Source organism: Protopterus annectens, chromosome 13.part0, assembly GCF_019279795.1.
Source record: "Protopterus annectens isolate FY-2018-M chromosome 13.part0, PAN1.0, whole genome shotgun sequence".
Classification (NCBI taxonomy): Eukaryota; Metazoa; Chordata; order Ceratodontiformes; family Protopteridae; genus Protopterus; species Protopterus annectens.
Window position 1 is genome coordinate 864,623,304 of NC_056747.1, and position 16,818 is coordinate 864,640,121.

General features: G+C 38.7%; 1 protein-coding gene across 2 annotated transcripts in view; it reads right to left on the reverse strand.

The window, feature by feature from the left end:
* Window positions 1–3,977: 3,977 nt before the first annotated feature.
* HNF1B (HNF1 homeobox B) overlaps window positions 3,978–16,818 on the reverse strand; it is a 264,716-nt gene continuing 251,875 nt past the window's right edge. For both annotated transcript variants that reach the window (XM_044054583.1, XM_044054584.1), the window contains one exon: window positions 3,978–5,929. Coding sequence is in view for 1 of the 2 variants with exons in the window: in XM_044054584.1 (XP_043910519.1) it covers window positions 5,909–5,929 (21 nt within the window). In the remaining variant the exon portion in view is untranslated. The remainder of the gene's footprint in view (window positions 5,930–16,818) is intronic.

A 16,818-nucleotide genomic window follows, 5' to 3' on the forward strand; every position in this document is an offset into this window, starting at 1 on the left:
ACATCAATGTTTTGTAGTCCTCTGCAGTCATTATGTCATAGATCCACTTCCCCTAACATCTTTTACACTAATATTAACCAGCACCAAAAAGCACATCCCTATGAAAGCTTCTACATTTTTCTTTTCTTTTGTCTCTTTTGGCTACTCCCATGCTAATGCCATGCACTCACACACTTTTAATTCCAAGGTGATGGAGGTAAAACATCATTCTACATTCAACTACCTTTTACTATAATGAAAAATCAAAACATGAAATGTAAGAATAGGCTCTAAACCTCAAGCCATTTAAACCACTGTGTTTATGTATTTATGTGTGTGTATGTGTGTGTATATATATATATATATATATATATATATATATATATATATATATATATAGAAACTCGAAATCCATATGGCCAAGACCATATGATCAAGTTTTTGAAAACCCAAAGATTTTGAATGGAGATTGTGGTGAAGTACAGATTGGGAAATTGACTCTTTTCCTCACTGTAGCATGATCTCAGAGTTGGTACTTATAATTTCAGGGATGTAGGGACACAAAAGGGTAGACTTTTGTGTTTATTTATTTATTTACATATTTTTTTTGATGTTTCAGTTTTCGGAAACTGGATGATATGGTCTTGACCGTAAGACTTTCCAAGTTTCTGAAAACTCAATCATACGACACAGACTCACATATATATATATATATATATATATATATATATATATATATATATATATATATACACACACACACACACACACACACACACACACACACACACACACACACACACACACACACCTTTGAAATAATTTTTTTTGCCTTTTTAACTGTACTGTATCCTAAAACATTTCACCAATTACTATGATGCCCAAGCTTGTCTACTTTACTTTGTTTTACAAAACATACTGAAATGGTAGCTGTGACCTATTCAAATAATTTGTTTACTGGCTCACTGTTCTATTTTTCTGCAAACTTTGGAATGATGTATGCTCCCTGCTGCATCTACAGGACAAAGGTGGTGCATTATCTGTTATAAACTCTAGCCCAATGGCATTTTCTTATCAAGGAGTTATTAATTTTCTAGAGTATCTTACTAAAATTATTTAAGTTACTTTTCATGAGTGTTTAACTTACCTAAATTCAACAGCCTTTAAATTAATTTGCAATCAGACAGAAGTATAACTTTGAACAAGTCCTGGCCAATCAATGCTTAAAGCCTCCCCTCTACCTGCCAAGTAATGTACATACATGGAATACAGGGATGAAGTCCTGACTATGATCCAAACAACTGCAGTTTGAGTAATAGCTTAAGCACTGGAATAGCTAATTGTGGAGAGAGAGAGAGAGAGAGAGATGAATGACAAAGCAAGCCTACTTGAAACTTCTTCTATGTCTCTTAGGCAAGAGTATTATCATGGCCTCCCAGCAGAGACCTGAGACCTGAAAAGATCAGTTTGTAAGGAAGACACAGCTACTTGTAGGTTATATCACCCACAGAAGTGAGTCACAAATCCCATGCTGTACTCACTACTTACGCATCCCTTAAGGCTCTACTACACATGTATTAGGGGAATGAACAGGGTTAAGCCAAAACTCCTAAAGGCTGAAAAGATGACAGCTATGTGATGGAAGTTCTTGCCCAATAGCAGGAATGAATGAACATATCTCCTGTGATGAATCGGACATTTGGAAGGTGCAAGATGAAGAAACATTACCAAATAATATACATTAAACCTTAATCAACTGGAAAAGTTATGTTTGCAGCAGACATAAGAAAGGAACACACTTTCCATTTTCTCATTTTATATTTGTAATGCTATTTGATATTTTGCTCATATTTTGTATGTTTTTCTTTCACAGAACATAATACAATACTAGCTGCACATTGTCTTTTGGTAATCACCAGTTAACAACTTGCAACAGGAAGAATTTGGAACCACAGTCTGACCACACTGCAAACTTTAGAAAAACATTGCTTTTGTTTGCCACTGAGATGTTCTGAAATAACATAATGCATGTTATGCTTGTACTAACTATACCTGTAGTACTATCTAAGTTAATCTGTACTACTGTTATGGTCTTCTCCAGGCTGAGACTGAAATTGGTTGAAATCAGGGTTTTATCCGGGCCAACAAATTAAAAATCAAATAAAAATTCTGAATTGAACTGAGAAGAGTAAAATACAGTCAATATATATATTAAAAAGAGAGAGATATTAGAAATATAGAGGAAGTAAAGTACATCATAAGAGGGGTATGCTAATGTCTACTAAATAAAGTAGGCAAAAATAAAGTAAACATAGTACCACCTCCTCTTCCTCCTTTGGCATCTCTTCCCATTCAATTCTGTTAGATTATTCCATCATCTAAGTGTGACATTTCCGCCTCCTGCAAATTTAGAAGTTGTGGCTCCATCTGCTATATGCTTTTAATGTAACCTCTGTAATGTTTATGTGGTATATAATCTTGACCAAGAAATCAATCTTTGATGAGTTCACTTAAATTACAAAACTCCATGAAGAGCTACTTTTGACAGTGCTATACATTTCAATGTAAGTAGAAAGACCCTTATTAACTAAAGACCTAAAGTATACTTAATTCAAGGCTGCAGCCAAACTAGGGAGTATTTAAAAAAAGATGGGACTCTAAATAAATTATCACAAGCAACACATAGCGTTTGGATGATATAATTAATGTCAAAAATCCATAAAGGCTGCTTCCTTAACGTGCTTTAATTTGTAGATGACTTGTGTGTCACAGAATGTCTGATTGATGCAATTCCATTCACTTGTCTAGGAGATGCTTTTACAGCATAATTTCGTAATACCAACTTCCCAGTTAACACAACTGAATTAGCTGTTTTGAACATGTTGCTTCCCAGAGATTACAAAGTTAGCATACCACACGTAATTATTGCATATGTAATCAGTACATAATAATATCTGTTACCACTTCTTACAATCCTTTTGGATACCAAGCTAAAGAACTAACTCTAGTGGGTTGGCACAGTATACTTCAGTAGAAGGTGACCTTCTGAATTGTTTTAAGAAATTAATTATAGTTAAGGCACAGTTCAACCTGCATTTAATTTTAGGTGTAGTAGTTTGTTATCCCTTTTACTCCTTACCAGGGTCATATGTATTGAAACAAAATGTTTTTGACAAATTTATTTGCATATGTTGCCTTTTCCCTACCTCAACTAACAATACATAGAAGTTAACATTAGGTTTACTAAAACAGCAACAAAGACAAAAAAAGCACGGTGAAACTACAGAAAAAGGATGAACTGAACGTAAGTCTAAATAGGAAAACATTTGTTTACTTCTGCTTATCTAACTTTACATGATATTGAATATTACAAGGAGTGATATGCATAACTTATACCAAACTCATTATATTCAACTATTACATTTGTGAAGATGTTTTGTATAAAGTACATGTAGCTCTTTTACATGGACTGTATGCCTGTGTTCAGTTTTTAAATTATAAATTCACTTTTAAAAAAAAAAATTACACAAATTATCATTTTATTTAGAATACGACAAAATTAAATACTATTTTCTCAGCAAGTGCATCTACTGCAATCCTGCCAGCTGTTATTTAAAATAAAAGCCTTGTTTACAATAAAATGATCTTGGGTAATCTAAGCTTGGCAAACTACCAGCCTTTCCATTTTTTATTAAAAAAATCCAGAACTAATATTCTGGCAGTGTACAATATTTTTTACAGAAGAGCTTTTAGGTTTCGATTGGGAAAATAAGGCTCCAGCATAGGCTCCTTTTAACCACATTACGCGGTGGTGGTGCTGCGGTAGAGTTGTTGCCTCACAGAAAGACGCTGTCCGGTTCGATTCTCAGCTAGAGCATCTTCTGCGTGGTGATATGTGTGAATGGGCATACCTTCGTTGAAGGTTGTGCATCAGGGCTGGTAACTCGGCACGTAAAAATCAACTACCAATCATTAGCGGACCGGAGTTCCGCTGTGGCGACCCCTAAGAGGGAAAAGCCGAAAGACACAACAACAACAACAACATCTAGTACCTTCTCACAGGAACCTTCTGAAAGAAAACCATCTAGATTTTGAAAACTGTTGCTCAGTGCCTCTCTGAGTATTTGAAGGTGAACCAAGTTAAATGATAAATAGTTTCTAGAAAAGACACTATGAAAACCTCATTTTAAAAATAAGAGGAACAAACTCACCTACAGCAACAGACATAAATAATGCAGTGTAACTGATTACACCTTTCAGGAAAGCAACTGTTTTTAAGAAACAGCAAACTGCAGGGTGATAAATTCTATAACATTGTTTTACAGAAAAATGTTTACATTCTGACATTGTACCATTAACAATGACCTAATAAATATGTCACAGCTTGTATGGTATTAGAGATCAGCTGTATTACTATGCAGCAAAGCATGAAAGTTTTGTGATATCATCTGATCTCATACCACACGATGAGGGTAGTGAAGTAAAGTATGAAGCTAATTAACTTTGGTCACCTGAGATAAGATAATTCAGGTGCTATCATTAAAGTTGGAGTGTAATGTTATGATTAAAACATATTTTTAACTAATAAACATGAGGAAATGGTTACTAAAATAAAAAGATGCAGATCTGTGGAGCAGGACAAAGGGTAGAATTGAGTGGTTAAGTGATAGCTTGCCTTTTCCATGGAGAAGGTGGGCTTTTGTTAAGCTGTGGTCCCAGGTGAAGGGAGGCATCTAGCTGAGGAAGACATAATGTGCAGAAGAACGTGAAGACAGATCTTTAGCAGCAGAGAGTGGGTGCATGGAAACAAAGAGTAAAAAAAAAGATATAATCTAAAAGAGCAGAGACCTCCAGCATTTATTGTAATTCAGAAATTATGAGTCCCCAAAGCCAGAAGTGAAAGAACATTACAAGAATATGCATAACAAATGTACAAAGAAGGAAGACTGGAAGGCTTGGCAAACCTTCCTGTTATTGCTGCCTATACCACCATTATCACCATCATGACTGCTATAGTAGTCAGTGCTGAGCAGATAATTAGGAAGACATGGTACTCAATGTTCTCTTTATGTAAAAGCAGTCATGGTCGCTTCATGTAGAATTACCTTCCCTGGACAGCCAGAAGCTATCCATCACAGATACAGCTAAGCTGTTTGCAAGTATCATTGCTGTGACACTTTGGCATTATTTTAAAAAAGAAACATGAAGGTGAAGTTGTCACAAATGCAGTCTGGTCTGGAAAATTAGTTCCCACATTTGTAGTTCTGAAGAATATGAATGTCAACTGTGAAACTGTGCCTTCTGCTTTGTTACCAGTTGGTTTGTTCTGTAAGTAATTCAGCTCTGACCTCTACCAATCAACCATTCTTTTTAGATAATATCTACATGTTCAAAATTGCACTTAATTACTTTTGTTTTGTTTTCACATCCATTGGGAGAAGAAGGATTTAATGTAAAATAATTTGCAATCTGCAGCTTGTCTTTTCATTTATTTACAGGTTGGCTCAGTTTGTCTACAAAAACATTTTGTATCACTTTTAAAACTGATGTTGTAAGTCTCAGGCCTCCATCTGTTCAAAGACGTCACACGACTGTAAATGCTTTTAAACTCAACCTTACTTCTCCTCCACACTGCCGCATATATAAATTTTTTTCTGTACCAGTACTGAAATGAAAGAAAAATACTGCAAGAAGGGAAGCAAAGCATAGTCTCACACTGGAGTCTTTGGTGCATACTTTCTTTTCCTCTCCCCTCATTTATAAACGCATTTGACACAGCAGCTCTCCTTTATTGTTTGGGAAGTCATCCCCAGTACTGGGTAGTCTAGCTTCTTTTCCTTTGAAAACTTTACAGCCTCCAGGACTACCAGGATGAAGTTGTAGAAACAGATTTTAGTTGCTATGTTCAGTGAAAATGAGGTATGAAACATCACCAAGCTTGCAAAGGACACTGAAAAAAAAACAGAATACAATATTAATAAATCACGTTATGGGTTTGTGTGCATACAAATTAAGAACAAATCATGTTAAATTACTTTTTATTGCCTTAGTTGTGACTTTACAATACTACGGTGTCTCTATATATTCATTTATATAATGCATTTTGAAATTTCTCTACCATATAGTACAGTTACATCTTCAAGGAAATAATATTTTTATAAATGGTCCCTATCAGATTATCCAAGTTTCAAAACTTTGAAAGTTATATGGTCGGGACTGATCAGAATTTTGAAACTTTGAATATTTTTAATGGAGATCGCAGTACAGCGTGGAATGGGAAATGTACCCTTTTCCGCAATGTACCGTGATCTTGGAGTTGGTATATTTAATTAACAGGGGGTGTGGGGCTGGGGGGGGGGCTTGTCCTCTTGCAAAAATGTTAAAAATATAACTTTTAAACATTTTTTTTTAACGTTCGAAGTTCCGAAACTTCGATAATATGGTCTCAGCCATATGAATTTCAAAGTTTTAGAACTTTGATAATGTGACATAGATCCTTTTAGAAAACATGTTTGTAGCATTAGTGATTTCATCATGGTATCTTACAGTCAGCAGCACATTTGCAATGATTTGTAGAATCACTGTATACTCAAATCATGTAGTCAGCAAAGCCTCAAAGGAGCATGGCTGCATCTTGACACTTTTTCATCCTCAATTTATAATCAAGCATAACGCACGTCTTAAAACAATCAATAATTAATTTAATTTAGGCTACTTGTTAATATTTATATGACATTACTGCAAGAAAGAGACATGCGTTACTTTGTACTTCTTCACTGACTCATCAAAATCTCAAGGCAAATAGACAGATCGCCAGTGCAAGAGTACACACTTATGCCAACTGTGACTTGGTTTAATCAGTATCTCGGGATCTGCCTGGCTGGTTGGATGGGGGTGGGGGTGGAATCAAATGACCCCCAAGTCAGCTCTCCTTCTTTAGAGGCAACGGTGTAGGCCTAGCTAAAACACACCTGCCACTTAATGAAGACTAGGGGGTCTACAGATGTTAGTTATGCCTGGCAAGCATTCCCACTAGCAGTTTGTGTGTGGTACCACATGTGTGCATGAACATACTACAACTCACTGCATCAGAGAAAGGTAATGGCAGTGCAATGTAGAAAGCTCCGTACCTGCCATGCGATAATAGTTCTGGTTCCAAATCATCCAGCATTTGCCTGTCCTCTTACATAGAAATACATATGAGGTAGGTCTAGGAGTGGAACATGTCCAATCAGAAAGCCTAAAGTGGAAGCAAGTGATGCAGGGGGATCACAAAAAAGAAAGAAAATAAAAGACTTCCAGATGTTTACCTGTCTGTTGAAAGGTAGCAGGAGCTGTTTAATTTACAGTGAAATTTAGAGATAAAAGACATGGAAAGCATCCTCTGCCTGCATCTAGTAAGAGGTTCGACAGTTTGTCAGGGTGACTTGAGAGCTGAATTAACATTAGTGTAGTTTAAGAGTTTACACTCTCTTAACTCCTTCGCTAACTGTTGCTGAGAAGGATATCATGACATGCTCAGTGTTAAAAGTCTAGCTTATGAACTGAGGTAAGGTGTTCTAACTTAAGAGTGTTAGAGTACCCATGATATTTCTGGTGAAGCAACTGTAGTGGAGGTGACAATCCCCTGTTGCACCAATAATAGGTCTTCTGAACTAGTATGTATTCCTCTGTGTCTCTGACCTAGAAGTTGAAGTTGATTTTCATCTTGGAATCATGAATTAATGTTACACGGCTAAATCAGACATGTGGGCATGTTATTTTGTTGTCTCTTTAAGTGCACTGCAATAGCTTTATGTTTTTCTTTTCTACATGGGATCATTTTTAGATGTTTTCTCCAGAACTAATAACAGACTTATGAGGAATATTAAATATGATGTTTGACATTTCTGCTGTATCAGGATACAAGACTGGTACAGCACAGGTGTTACATGTGTGTTGTATACTCACTTCTGTGTCTTTTCTGTTCTTCTGTAAAGAAAGGCCAAAAACTTACAGCTTGCAACATACATGCCACAAACCGCCTTAATAACGTAGAAGAAAAATCATCAACCTGTTTGAAGAATTAGTAACAAATGTTACTGCTAACTACCTGAATTTCCTCTCAGTCTCCTCCTACATGGATGCATCTGTCTTAATTTTTGGTTTTAGTTTGAACTCAAGATCAATTTACATTTTGAACATACGGGTGCACAACTTCTCATGACCATATGTATTTTAGAGAAGTGTAAACACCAGAATGTGAAGATAAGAAAATGCCAGTGGGGTCTTATTTTTTGTCACTGGAAGAACAATCTTTCAGAGTGTGTAGCAAAAAAGCAAGCATTTACTCACTTAATAAAAACAGAAGCCAGACCTCAAAAACATTACCTGTAAAATGGGAATCACTGCCCAGAGTCAAAGCAGGAGAACATGTGAAAAAATACAGCACATTGGAACATAGTGCATAGCACATGACACAAGTCTAACCAATAATCATATGTAAAATAAAGTGTTCTTAGTGTTATCTGAATACATGTCTACATTTTTCAAGACATAATAATTGAGCTTTGGCTGTCATGTGCTCTAAATGCATTGCTGCTATCTTTCAAAATAAGTTCCTACAAAAAAACTGAACCTGAAAATCCCTTAAACACACATATACCAGGTAAGGTCTTTACCAAGGATAAATAGCCAATTAGCCAACAGCTTGGGAAGTGCATTTACTTTTAAGAAAACTTAGAAAGTACATTTACTTAGCTCTGGCACACAAAATGTACAGGTGAAAAGTTAGAAAATGTACAAGTGAAATGCTGACAGACTGCAGCGGTGGGTGTGTATGTCTGTATACTAGCACATTCACAAGAACACTACTCATTGTGTGCTGACTGCAGCAGTTGTGATTAAGGGCAGACAAAAGCAAAATCCCTACCCAATTGTCAAAGTGATTCTGTGCTAGGATACCCCTATTTCTTCAGTATTATTGTGGAAACTGAGGCAAGCACTGGAACATAACAGGTGGTGGATGGTGGGGCACAAAAGCAGAAGTAGAAATTTAAACACAAACGTCTTTTACTGATGCTTCTTCTGTACATGCACATAACCATCTGTACTCCAGCTGTAGGCTGGACACTTCTTTTGCTAGCCCTCTTCACATTTTGTGATCACATTTGCAAGGAAAAATGAGAGTACAACACTTAAATACTTACCAAGAGTTGTTGCACAGGCAGCATCGGTGCATTATTTGTTAAAAGCGACGTATAAACATTTTGTTAGGAAATGTGTACATTTTATTACAACTTGTTTACTTTACAATTGCATTAATGTGATGCTGTGGAAGGGAACATCAGCACAGACTAAGGAAAGGAATGTGATGCTATGGAAGGGACCATCAACATTGATCGAGGAAAGTAAAAACTGAACTGGAAACTGGCAGACAGACACATGTATGTCTGTTAAAGAAAAAAAATACAGCTTTTACAGTCATGACCCTAATGTCACACTTATGTATTTTATAGCATTAACATTTTTTGGGAAATACATACCTTAATATCACATTCCCTTGCTTTACAAAGTTTGATGTTTATGTGATATTGTAGCAGGTGTACATCTGTTATGACTAGATGGAAGTGGGATCATTGATTCATACTATTCGAAAGCACACTAAATGAAGCCCTATACACAGAATGCCAGTACTAAGTATTACTGACAAAAAAATATTTTGCAGAGAGGGGGCAAGCCCCCACCCCGCCCCCAACTCCCCTTTACATAAATGGACAAACTCCACAGCTGCACAGCTGGTTGGAAAGGACAAACACCAGAAAAGTAAAACGTTAGTTCTACTGCCCATCTTCTGCACTAAGCTGCACAAAGGGAAAACCCTTCACTTTCAAAAACTATCACACAAACTCAGGTTCTCACTCCCTGACCTCCATTCCCTCTAAAACAGCATACAGGACAAGTGACCACACACATCAAATGAAATTTCTACATAACTCACAGCAGTAATTATTGCTGTTTAGATGCAGTGTGTGTATGATCCAGTAATGAAGCATTCAACTGCAGTAGCCTACATATTCACAGGTTCATAGGTAGGTACTAGGCTATTGGCCCTAAGGCCTATATATGCTTATCCAAAAAGGTACCTTGGCTTTCACCACCCAAGAAAATTATTTTCCTGTGCCCCTGTTGAGCAGTGCCACAGAAGTAATCCCTGGGGTGAATTTCCTATTTCTCATCCAGTCATCAAGATTTTTCTTGAAGAGTGCTAATGAGGAGCTTTGTTTGACATAGATAGGTAGTTTGTTCCAAAGTATGGGAAGTCTCTGGGACAGGAATCTATCCCTCCTGCATGTTCTGTTTATCGTGGTGACAAGGTTTAGGTCCCTAGAGCGTGTAACTCGAAGGGATTGGGATTTCTTTAAGTGGAGCATGTCCAACAGCTCTGGGTTTGACATAGCTTTGTATGTTAGGCAGAGATTGTCTCTGAGTAGGTGATATGTGACAGAGTAAAGTGAGTTTTTTTGAGACGGTCTGTGTATGGCATCTGTTTGAGGCTGGTAATCCTCTTTGTGAGGTATTTCTGCGGCCTTTCCAGTTGTTGTAGATGTCTTGTGAGATACACACCAAAAGGGGCATTGTACTCTATAATGGGTCTAATGAGTCATGAGTAGAGGGGAACAATTACCTCTTTTATCCTGGATGAGAAACCTTTTGTGATGAGGTGTGCCACATAGAAGGATTTCCTGACTATTGTGGCGATGTGATTATCAAAGGAGAGACTACTGTCCACCTGTGTCCCAAGGTCTCTTATCACACTTTTGGTGTTAAGCAGACTACTGCCTATGCGGTATTTCATGGGTACAGAGTTTTTACCAAAAGGGATGACAATGCACTTTTTGGCATTGAGCCTGAGGCCATGGCTTTGACACCAGGCATCTGTCTCAGTGAGGCCCTTTTGTAGGATGTCCACTTCGTTAGGAGTTTCAATTACGGCTTCTAGTTTGCAGTCATCTGCAAACTTCATTGGCCAAAGACCTTCTGTGTTAGCATGCACTTCAGAGAAGTAGATGCCAAACAGGAGAGGACCCAGGAGTGATCCCTGTGGTATTCCACTTGTCACTGGTCTGAAGTCATTTGGAGTCTGCTACTTTTACAGTGTGGGTTCTGTCAGTGAGCCAGTTGGCAACCCATCTTGTGCCATAGGGATTTATACCTAGTTTAGTGATTTTATCTATAATTCCAGAGTGGGGGATGGTGTCGAAAGCCTTGGCGAGATCTAGATAGGCTGGGTGAACCACCTTACCCTCATCTACGGCTTTTGTGACTGCTTCAAAGAAGTCTATCAGGTTTAAGAGACATGATCTGTCTTTTACAAACCGAACTAGGTGGGGTCCAGAGTTTGGAGATTACCGATGTCTTTGTTTATAAGTTCTATGATGATACATTCCATGGCCTTTCAGACCAGGCTTGTCAGGCTAATGGGGCGGTAGTTCCCAGGGTCTGTGTTGGATCCCCCTTTGTGGAGTGGGATAACCGTCACTGTGCGCCATTCAGTGGGCACAAAGCCTGAGGTGAGGCTTTGACTGAACATGGTACTTAGGTGGGGTGCCAGTTCGTTCTGTAGTTTGTGTAGAACACAGCCTGGGATGTTGTCAGGTCCCATGGATGCTTTGTTCTTGTCTTTGAAGAGTGTGCTTTTTACTTGTGCAGGCCTAATTACAGGAACTTTGCATTCTTCCGGTATAGAGATGGGCCCTTTAGGGGATGGGGGGGGGGGTAAATTTAGCACTGAACCTATCTGCCAGGATGTTGGCAATATCAGTTGGTTCTGTATATTTAGTGCCATTGTGCTGTAACTCAGAACAGATCTGAGTGTTGCCATTGAAATTCTTGACACAGCTATAGAATGCTTTGTGGCTGTCTTAAGAAACAGTGGCAATTTTGTTTTCGTAACTAGCTTTGGAGGATTTTATGAGGGATTTCAGCTTCTTACTGAGGCTGACCAGGGAGTTCCTCCAATCATGGGATTTTACTCTTTTTTGCAGAAGTTTCTTTCTTCTGTTGTAAAGTTTGTTTATGACAGGGGACCACCAAACTGGCTTCCTTTTTTTGGAGGGTAGCATCTTGGTATCATATGCAACATCTGTTCAGAGCACTGTGCATATACAAACCACTGCCAATGCAATATTTTGACTTATAAATCTTTCCTCTAGCAATGGCCATCCTTGTGCCTTACTTCAAAAAGACAATTGCTTACCAAGTCCAGCTAGACCCACTCTTACTGTTACTCAGACTCATCTTCAAAATCCTCCATGAACATTGCTACCAGTTCCCTGGCTCTAAACTGTAAGAAAAACACAGTATTCACTCCAGAGCTAACATAACAATGTCATTTCACTGGTGAGGCCTCTATACAATCGGATCCCTGGAAAAAAAGTTTTAGTAAAACTCTTCCTACCCAATGGAACAGCTACTGATTACAAGGTTTTTGGACAGAAACTATATGAATACCTCAAGAAACCTACAAATGCCTCCTGTAATCTTGAAAAAGCATAATCTTACAAAACACACTCTGCACCATACCTCTCAAACTGGAGACATCAAAAATCCGGACAAAGGCCCATGAAAAGTAGGTACAACTGGCCCAAAATCTGGACACTAATTATCATAACCTTTGCATGCATAATAATGGTACCCAGCCCACCCATGTGGAATTGTGGGATACCAACATTCAAATAATAACTGTGAAAATGGTCCCCCAGTTTAACATTAACTCTGAAAATTTACATTCCACACAGAAACACCAATTAAAGTCTCTTTACAACATTAACAAAAAAATCATGATGGAACGCATCATTTTTGTGGTGAAAGCCAGAGACTGTATCATATACAGACATCCCGGCGAGGCTGCTGAAGGTATTAGTCCGTATTAAAAATAAAAAACACATACACCGAAACCGGTAAAATCAACCATTTAATTGCTGAATGAACAACTTAGCGCTTTCGCCAACCAAAAATAAGTGAAAGCGCTAAGTTGTTCATTCAGCAATTAAATGGTTGATTTTACCGGTTTCGGTATATGTGTTTTTTATTCTCAATGTGTTTAAGGTTTGGTGACCATTGTTCGTTTTCGTAACAGTCCGTATTACATGGATCATGTTATTTAGTCAATTATTCATTGAGTCTCAGAGACTTGGGCATAATGGTTAAGGTGCTTACCTTACAGACACAAGGTGCAAGGTTTGATACTTCCATGGAATAATTGGCCAGGCTTAAAATGGCTCACAAGGGCAGTTAGCCTAGTATTAACCTTTGAACCTTTGAAAACAAAGCAATACACTGAAACAAAAGTAAAAACCATTATCTGCCTCCAAAGGCATATTATGTAACACACACACCTGCTGAAATTCTCATGTCCATAACTACAATCCTCAGAAGAACAAAATTCCTAGTGCTACCAGTTATTACCATCCTCCTACTCATTAACAGAACTGAACAAATACTTCAAATGTGATGTTTTTGTATAAAAACTACTGCAACCCAGTGAAGTCAATGATCATTGGTGAAATTGTTTTCATACTGAGTTGCAAGTACAGATATGCTACAGATGTGGGATAGAAAAAGGACATCTAACATAAATAAATACAAAATATTTCAGCAATGAAAACTTCAAGGGTCTGAGCACTAAAAGGAAAACTTGTCAAATACCTCTGATTTTACCCACAGCTTCCGTTCAACTCTCATAAAATGTGTAGTATACAGCAAACCATTTTTTTATCAAAATATAACATATAACATTAAAGTGCAAATTTATTTTCTGGAAATTATGCACAAATATTAGTACTCTACACATTTTTAAAAATAATAACTTTTACAGTCTAATCCTCAACAGGAGGCCTTAGTCAATTTCTCCCTGATGTCATCCCTGGTAGGTGACAAGCCACATATAGAATGATACCTTCATGTATTTTTAAATTCCAGTAGCGAATACAAAACACAGACTCTGTTATTGTATTATAATTTGCTAAAATTATAATACAATAATTGCTGGAGGTCCTCATCCCACCCCCACCTGAAATAAAAAAAGACCACAGTAAAGAACTTCTCAAAAGCCGACTTCACACTTCTAAAGACTAGTGTGGTCTCCTTTAAGGCCCCCGAGCCGGCGGAAAACAGTACTCAAGCCGCTGAATCACTTACAAATGCCTTCTACCAGCACCTGCAGGACTGCATGGATAAGGCAATCCCAAGCAAAACAAAGACTCTTTGTACCAAAGGCAAGCGTCCAGTCTGGTGGACCCCAGCCATAAACAAACTCTACAACAAAAGGAGGAAGCTACTACAAGATAGAGCAAAATCCTTAAAAGGTAAGACACCCTTGATCACTATAAGTAAAAACTAAGAGCTCTCATAAAATCATCCAAAGCAAATTTCGAGAGAAAAATAGCTAAAGACTCAAAAGACAATCATAAGGCCTTCTTTAGCTATGTTAGAAACCAAGGAGGAAACTCCCAGATATGCTCAGAACTAGTTCAAAATGATGTGAAGATTACTGATCCTACAGACATTGCCAACATACTGGCTGACAGGTTCAGTGCAAACTTCTCCCCTCCCCCAAAGGAGAGATATCTATACCAAACGATTGCAGCCCCCAAACATCTCCAGCGCCCAAGTGAGAACTGCTCTCTCCAAAGCAAAAACACAGCATCCATGGGACCTGATGGTGTCCCCGGCTGTGTGCTCCACGAACTCAATGAGGAATTAAACCCACAGCTAGGACAGCTGTTTAATCAAAGTCTTACCTCTGGATACGCACCCAGGAGTGGCGCACTGCAACTGTGGTCCCACTTCACAAAGGCGGTGCCTCCACCGACCCTGGAAATTACCGGCCCATTAGCTTGACAAGCCTTATCTGCAAAGCCATGGAGAGGATCATAATGGACCTCATAAATAAAGACATAGGGAATTTGCAGACTTTGGATCCAACCCAGTTTGGCTTTGTCAAAGGCAGATCATGCCTTTTAAACTTGGTTGACTTTTTCGAAACAGTCACCAAAGCCATTGATGAGGGAAAGGCAGTCCATACAGCCTTCCTCGATCTGGCTAAGGCCTTTGATACAATACCCCACTCGGGTATCATTGAAAAACTCATCAGCTTAAATGTTAACCCATACATCACAAGATGGGTTGCAAACTGGCTGAGTGACAGAACCCATAGGGTCAGAGTTGCTGGCGCCATGTCAGACTCAAAGCCTGTCACAAGTGGTGTCCCACAGGGCTCAGTCCTGGGCCCACTCTTGTTTGGCATCTACTTTTCGAAGTACAAGCAAACACAGGAGGGTTATGGCTGACAAAGTTTGCAGATGACTGCAAACTGGGCCATAGTAGAAAACACATCTGACACAGATATCCTTCAGAAGGGTCTCACAGAAACGGATAACTGGTGCCAGAGCCACGGCCTAAAGTTAAATGCCAAAAATGCATAGTCATACCCTTCGGGAAAAACAAGGTTACCCCTAGCTACCAAATAGGTGGCAATCCACTGAGCACAGAAGAAGTTATCAGGGACCTGGGGACCCAGGTTGATAGTAGTCTGTCATTCGACACCCATGTAGCTAAAGTAGTTAGGAAGACCTTCTACATTGCCCACCTTATCATGAAGGGATTCTCATCTAGATCAAGGGAGGTTATAGTCTCCCTTTACTCATCACTCATCAGACCAATGATTGAGTACAATGCCCCATTCGAATGTATCTGACCCGACACTTGCAGCAGCTGGAGAGGCCACAAAAGTTCCTCACCAAAAGGATAAAGGGTCTCAAAATCTATCCTATGCTGCCCGACTGAAAGAACTCCAGCTCTATTCAGTCGCTACCACTTGCTCAGAGGTGACCTTTGCCTAACATACAAGGCCATGTCAAACCCAGATTTGATGAATATGCTTCACCTCAAAAATCTAGATCCATCAGAGCCACAAGGGCGGAGACTTAAACCTCGACACGGCTATTAATAGGACGTGCTGGAGGGATAGATTCATCACCCAAAGACTCCCTATGCTGTGGAACAAAATCCCGGTACATGTGAGGCAGAGCACCTCGCTGGCCTTGTTCAAGAGAAATCTTGACCAATGGATGGGAGATCGCAGATATACCCCAGGGATTACCTCAGTGTCACTGCTCGACAGAGGCACAGCAAAATAATGGGTATAGTTCCCCATACTAAAGGGGTGGCGTAAGCCACAAAACGATGGGCTAGGCTTGTAAATGCCCTCGGGCAGATAGCCTAGTATGAACCTATGAACCTATGAATAAACACTTTGGAAGAGTTTAAAAGAAAAGCAAAAAAAAATTGTTAACAGGAAGTTGGATGGGCATATCCGAAATTTAATATTAACCAAGTACAACTTAGGGTATTATACTTACCTTGCTTAGGTCCTGCCTAACTATACTCCCACTGAGAATGGCTTACTTTGCTGTAGGTAGCAGTGGATGCCCAGAATACACCCTCCTTGTACCTCGCGCATAGCGACTGACTGAACAGGTAGGTGTTCAACTCTCCCCAGGAAGGAGTCCCACATTAAATTTCCTTCTTCTAACAAGAGTGCACTTTGAGACATACTCTTTCCCCTGAGAGTTTGTTCTACTGCAGTAAGCAATACCTCCTAGCATCTAAACATTTATTACAGGCACCTGACTGCATGCTATCTGTCTACTTCTCAAATGTCCCTATGATGTTTCCCTGTGCCTCATAAACTTAGATTTCTTACTAAATCATTGAGGACTACAGTTAGCCAGTAACACCATTTATTAATTTCATATTTCTTATTCAGAAAATACATGTTGATGTGAAACATATAAT